At 39.5% G+C, this 6,645-nt stretch overlaps 1 protein-coding gene and 1 non-coding gene across 2 annotated transcripts in view; both read left to right on the top strand.

Moving 5' to 3' along the window:
- The first annotated feature begins 786 nt into the window (after positions 1-786).
- The window catches only part of LOC122065231 (protein FAR1-RELATED SEQUENCE 5-like), a 36,457-nt gene continuing 30,598 nt past the window's right edge, over positions 787-6,645 (top strand). Inside the window, exon 1 of the mRNA XM_042629040.1 lies at positions 787-1,132. Within this exon, the coding sequence (XP_042484974.1) occupies positions 1,128-1,132 (5 nt within the window). The 5' untranslated portion in view covers positions 787-1,127. The remainder of the gene's footprint in view (positions 1,133-6,645) is intronic.
- Positions 6,558-6,631, top strand: TRNAD-GUC. The gene has a single exon. It is a non-coding gene; the product is annotated as a tRNA-Asp (tRNA).

Raw genomic sequence — 6,645 nt, 5'->3', positions numbered from 1 at the left:
TATTGGTGAAAAGATAAAGAGGAAGTTCATTTGATTCATATAGGAGAGGATATCGAATAAGGAGGAGATAATTCTGACAATGCCATCAATGAGCTCCAAGGGTACAACTTAGATTTCAATCCCACTGAGACCAGTCACTCTATGTCTCTACCAATTATGATCGTCTGGACAATAAAAGGATGAGTGACAATGAAGAGCCCAGTGATAATGAAGAAATCAGTGATGGGGAAGAAGATGAAGATGATAAGAGAGCACTAGAGAGGAACATATGAGTGATGAAGAAGATGTGTCTGGATTTTTTTTTTTTGCGATCCATGGATCAAACGTGCGATCCATGGAGAAGACCCCGGTTTGATCCTACCGATGCCATTAACCCCTCACTCCCCATCTAGTTTGATCATGAACTGATGAACATGAGTAAATATGAGTGGGAAGAAGAGGAAGAAAAAATATAAAGGCCATAATGTGAGTAAGGAGGAAGAAGACCCAGAAGGCGAAGAAGAATTTGAGTTTCACCATGGGTTGTATCATGATTTTATTGAATGCAATGAAGATGTAGCTTGACGCTTGGAGATAATGGTGACAAGCCTAAATATGGCAGAAAATTTTGTAGGCATTGTCGTCCCTAGCCAAAAATAATACCTCGAGTGCAAATAATATCTTACAGGAGTAAATGAAGAAAAAAGAACTAATTATGAGAACCAGGTAATAGGTTAAATATGAGGGGTAATTTGATCATTTTAAAAGAGCGAGAAGAAGAGGTAAAGGTTAACTTTTTGGGGGAATCAAGGTAGAACTTCTAATGGGGGAGTTCGGGTAAATACGATGTAAGTTTGAGTGAGAAATTTTCCCCCAAAAAAGAGAGTTTGTAATACAGGGTACAGAGTACAAACTACTAGACTAGTAGGCACGAGGCATATCAAACATACGCACGAGGCCTCTCTGCCGTAGGATAGATCTCTTCGCTCGAGATTGGTGACCTCCTTCAATCTTCCTCACATCGGTTGCCGGACACTGCTCAAGCTTGTTCTGATCACGGTCCCAACCTCAGTTTCCCTTGAAGAGAACAAAAGCAAGGGGAATCCTTGGTTCAGATCCGGACCCTTTATGTGTACGAAAGTTCAAGTATGATGTAAGTTTCTCAATTTATTTTATTTCTCCCATTGTTAGTTTTGATGATTTTTTTTTTTTGAATGGAGTTTTGATGATTGATCATGTGTATTTATCAATTCCTCCTACCCGTTAAATTTTGAAATATCTTCTGTGGTATACTTGATCGTCTCTTAATACAGAGAAGCTCTTGTCCTAAAACGTATTGCGACAACGACTTCATCTTTAATGGGTTTTGTTTCTCCTTCAAGTCATGATGGATTTGTTCTGAGTAGAGATATTTTTATTTTCTTCAAGGATTTTAAACAGGGAGAGAGGCTAACAGTATAACAGAATTAGAAATCGGTTGAGAAAGAATGTGAAGCCTAAGACTATGAAATGACTTGTGATCCTTCAAATTTGTTTATGTAAATGTAATTTTTTTTTTAGTGGTTATGGTGATCAGGGTGCTTTGGTGAAGAGGAGAGGAGGGGAGGTTTGTATAGCGAGAGAAGTTGACAATTACTGTCCTTGTCAACAGGAAAATAAGAACAAACCTCGAAACACCAATCTAAAGCTATTTCTTGATAATTTCAGTCTAACCAAAGAAACCCTTCTCAATATTGATCTCTAAAAGCTTGGAGGAATCGTAAAATCTGTAATATAGATAAGGGAGATGGATAGGTGCACGAGAAGGGATAGGCACACCGTCGTGTGCGGGAAACTAGCGGGCAACACCAATGGGGGTGCGTGGGACCAGGGTTTTTGTTTGATATATTTCAATTTTTTGGGATAACCCTCCTAAATGGCATAACCCGGTGGAGTTCTTATCAAGTGAAGATGGGTGTGACGTGTTAGAAGTTTGCCACCTGATTTCTTCTATTGGACAGGTGTCCTTTGGTTATGGAAAGAAGGAGAAGTGGTAACCGTTCTTGTATTTGAAATGGGAGACTTATGTGTGACTATTTAAAGAGGAGAGGAATTCGTGCAAAGGATCTGACAACAACACAACAAAAATCAACTACCAAACATACATAACTTATCTCTCTTTACCGTAGAATTAGATTTAGATTCAAACTCTTTTTCTTTTCCTTGTAATCTTTATCCTTCAAAGAGTTCCCTTGCCTGAGTCATTCTTCATGCAATTTCCACTTCCTTTGAAGTGTATTCCCGTTTCTCTCTTAAATTAGTTGATTTCCATCTTTTAGTCCTCTATTCACCTTTGGGCTTAAGATTTAAAGTCCCTGGAGCAATCAGGGCACGAGAGAACTCGACTCATCTTGATCGGAAGTCAAATTTCAATTTGAATCCTTTTGAAGGGATTCTGGCATGCTTGTAAGAGATAAATACAGCCAGTGTATATTGCAAGTAGAAAGGGGTTTGCAGTCAGCATTTTTTGGCTTGCCTAGTGAGACATCTTAAACATGGTAGTCCAAACACGGGGAAATTCAAGAAGTTCAGATGAGTGGCAGGTGCCTAGTTCTCCAGAGGTATCAAGTCCTAATCCGGAAACTAATAGTAGCCCTTCCGGTAATCAATCCAATGTAGCGACTGAGGATGTGACCAGGCAATTGGTTACAGCCATACAAGGAGTGCTCTGGCCATTGGTTGAAGACATCTATCAGATGGTTACTATGGCTGCCTCCATCAAATAGGTAATCAGCAGGTGAAGTTTAATCAATTGATGGCCAATTTTACCCTCTTCAAGTAACCCTCCGGGTTTTGGTAGTCTTGGAGAACATGCAAGAGATGCAACAGTTCTAATGCAACAAGGCATTAATGTTGTGACCAATCAGAGCCAGAATCCACAGGTAACATATAACATTCCAATGTTTCACCATGGGTCATGGTATGCTTCAACGAATACAGTTGCAACAGGAGCAAATATTGTGCCTTTGGGAGGGTATCCTAATCAGACCAATCATAACGGCTATAATGGCCGAAGGATTGGAGGTAATGGATATAGAACAGCCCCTCCACATCAAAATGGACCAGACCTTCAGGCTGAAGGGTGGAATGAGTACAATGGAGTTGGCCATGTGGATAATGGTCAAAGGTATCAGGCTCCTGTAGTATCGGAAGTCCGGAAATTCCATTTTTTTGGCAAGGAAATCCGATGATGTTTGATCGTAAGGAATTGATCAGGATTATTCACAATTAAATAAATCTTTCCTTTCGACCAACCATAAGGTCGAATTACAGAAAACCAGATACAAAGCAATTGGATTTGGTTGATCTTTGTCGAAATTTGAAAATCCCTGAATTCTCTAAGTTTGTGGAGAAGATAACATGCCCACGGTTGAGCATATTGCTTGGTTTACTGTTCAATGTGGAACAGTGGGGGCAAATGATGTGCTAGAGCTAAGATTATTTCCAACTCATTAACTGGAGCGGCCTTTACTTGGTATTGCAATTTACCGGCAAATTCAATACAAAATTGGGGAGAAATGGAAGATAAATTTCATTTGCAATTTTACCGAATCGAGCCAACAATATCGATCTTTGACTTAGCTAGGATGTACCAAGGCTCAGATGAGTCTATTGATAAATTTGTTTATAGGTTCAAAATTACCAAACATAGTAAGTGTCGCAACTCTACAAGAGAGTGAATTCACAAAGATGGCCTTCAGTGGATTGTCTTTGGAGTTGCGAAAGAAGTTTGCCAATCAAGAATTCCTAGATCTTAGCCAACTGGTTGCACAAGCAACCTGTTATGAGCAAATAATTAAAGAAGAGGAACATAGGCGTTCTTCTTTTGCTAGAAATTTCTATAAGGGTGATGTAGATAAGTCACTTAATGGGCCTATTTTAGTGTAAATAAGCCTTAGGTTGGGTTATATATGTGTTGGGCCTTTTATCCCATGGGTTTTCTTTGTAATGGGCTACGTTAAGGGGCCTAAAATATGGGTAGAAAGTAGGAAAACAAGATTTAATTTATTACTTTAGTTAGAGTCCTATTATGAGTCTATTTCCTTTGTTATTTCAATTTCCTAGTCAGTTTAGGTTTCCCAATTAGTTAAGGATTGGGTTAGGCCTTTCCTTTTTAGGGTTTGAGTCAATTTTGAGTCTTCTATGTAAGTTTGTAAGGGGCTACAACTAGGGGTGCAACAGGGCCGGGTTGGGCTGGGCTTCTTAAAACCCTAGCCCAACCTTGAGTCCCCTTAACTGGGCCCAAACCCGCCCTGACCCTGACTTTGACTCAGGGCCGCAAAACTTCAACCCAGGCCCAACCCTTCAGGGTTCAGCCCAACCCTTACCCGCTCTGATTGGCCTTGATTTTTTAGGGTCGGGCCGGGATGACCCTGATTGACCATGACCTTGGTTTGCCATCAAGGACTAGGTATACCTTGACCCTGACCCTGACCCTGACCCTGACCTTACAAAATATTAAAAAACAAAAAAATAAAAAATATTCATAAAACCATTTTTGTGAACAAAAATTAAAAAGGAAAAGTGATACCAAAGAGGGCCAAAGAAGAGATAAAAAACACAAAGTCACAAATTACTTGTTATGAGGAGAACATCCTAAAGCAAACATTCAAACAATACAAATAACTCCAACTATTATGGTAAATATAGAGGAGATCATCCTAAGAAAGCAAATAATCCAAAAAATTTCAATTATTTGTCATGATAAACAACGGGATCATTTTAACAAGGCAAACAATCTGAAGATCTTAAAACCCTTGTCATGTTAAACAAAGAGGAGAACATCCTAAGAAAACAAAAAATCCAAAATCAACATCAGGGGCAAAAACCAGAGCCGGGTTGGGGCAAAAAGGTAAAAAAATCAAGGTCGGGTTTAGGGCGGGCTGGGTGAGCTAGAGACATCAACCCTTACCTGCCCTGACCCTAACTTAGGGTCAGGCTTGCCCTCAGGGCCAAAATTTTTGAGTCGATACTTGTTCGGGATCAAGGTGGGCCAAGGGCGGGTTTGGGCCATTTGGGCCGAACTTGCACCCCTAGCTACAACATGAATGAGGAATTTATTAATGAAAAAGGAAAAGATAGATTATGCTGTTGTGCTGTGGGATACAGTTGGGTGAGATGCCCAAACCTGAGGGGTGAGATTCCCATTCACTAGTTCTTCTTCCCCCTTCTTAATCCTCCATCGAATTCTCTTTCTTTTCTTATTTTCGTTTTATTTGTTTGCTGTGAGAGAGTGTTTGAGATCTAAAACCAAGCCTATTGGAGGACATCTTCTCTATTCAACCAGAATTTCAGATCCTGTCTAGGATTAGGATCACTTGTGATTCTAGTTCTGCATTATTTGATATAGATAAATCACTTAATGGGCTTAATCTATTGCAAATAAGCCTTAGGTTGGGTTATATATGTGTTGGGCCTTTAATCCCATCGGTTTTCTTTGTAATGGACCACTTTAATGGGCCTAAAATATGGGTAGAAAATAGGAAAACAAGATTTAATTCATTAGTTTAGTTAGAGTCCTGTTATGAGTTTATTTCCTTTGTTATTTTAGTTTCCTAGTCAGTTTAGGTTTCCCAATTGGGTTAGGCCTTTCCTTTTTAGGGTTTGAGTCAGTTTTGAGTCTTTTATATAAGTTTGTAAGGGGCTACAACATGAAAGACGAATTTATTAATGAAAAAAGAAAAGATGGCTTATGCTGTTGTGCTGTGGGATGCAATTGGGTGAGATGCCTAAACCTGAGGGGTGAGATGCCCATTCACTAGTTCTTCTTCCCCTTTCTCAACCATCGAATTCTCTTTTGTTTCTTATTTTTCTTTTATTTGTTTGCTATGAGAGAGTGTTTGAGATCTAGAACCAAGCCTATTGGAGGACATTTTCTCTATTCAATGAGAATTTCAGATCCTGCCTAGGATTAGGATCACTTGTGATTCTAGTTCTACATTAAAGGGTCCAACTTATAATTTGGCGTTAATGGGTGCCAATCAATCCCAAGCGGCTAATATTATTGATTGTGAAGTTGACTTGGCCGAAATTGTGTAAGGCAAAACTTATGTGTGTAAGGTTTTAACTAGACCGTCAGATTTTTCGAAGACGGTCACGCCAAAAACTTTTCAACTTAGGTTATGATATGGGAGTAAAGTACTCCTTTGATGTCACTAAGACGGAGATCATCATTGATCATCTGTTGAAAGATAAGCAAATTAGGCTGTTTGATGGTCATCAAATACTGCCAATAGCGGAAATAAAAGATAAGAAATATTGTAAATGGCACAATGCTGAGTCTCATTAAACTAGTAGTTGTGTTGTTTTGCACAATGCTTTGCAGAAGGCTATCAATGATGGACGTCTCAAGTTTCCTGAGGACACAGGATTCATGATGGAGCTAGAAAGGGAGGTAGGTTTAATCTGAAAGTATTCTGTCGGGGTAATTATGTAATTTTGTATCATATAATAAAGAAATCCAATTTGTGTATTTGCTCCCTGGAAACATATGGCTGCTCTATTCCATGGATTGGGAGCAATTGGAAAAGCCAAACCCTGGGATTGTAGTTCAATTGGTCAGAGCACCGCCTTGTCAAGGCGGAATCTGCGGGTTCGAGTCCCGTCATTCCCAACCTAGTATCCGAT

The sequence above is a fragment of the Macadamia integrifolia genome, unplaced genomic scaffold (genome assembly GCF_013358625.1).
Source record: "Macadamia integrifolia cultivar HAES 741 unplaced genomic scaffold, SCU_Mint_v3 scaffold1936, whole genome shotgun sequence".
NCBI lineage: Eukaryota > Viridiplantae > Streptophyta > Magnoliopsida > Proteales > Proteaceae > Macadamia > Macadamia integrifolia.
This window is presented reverse-complemented; position numbering and strand designations above follow the sequence as displayed.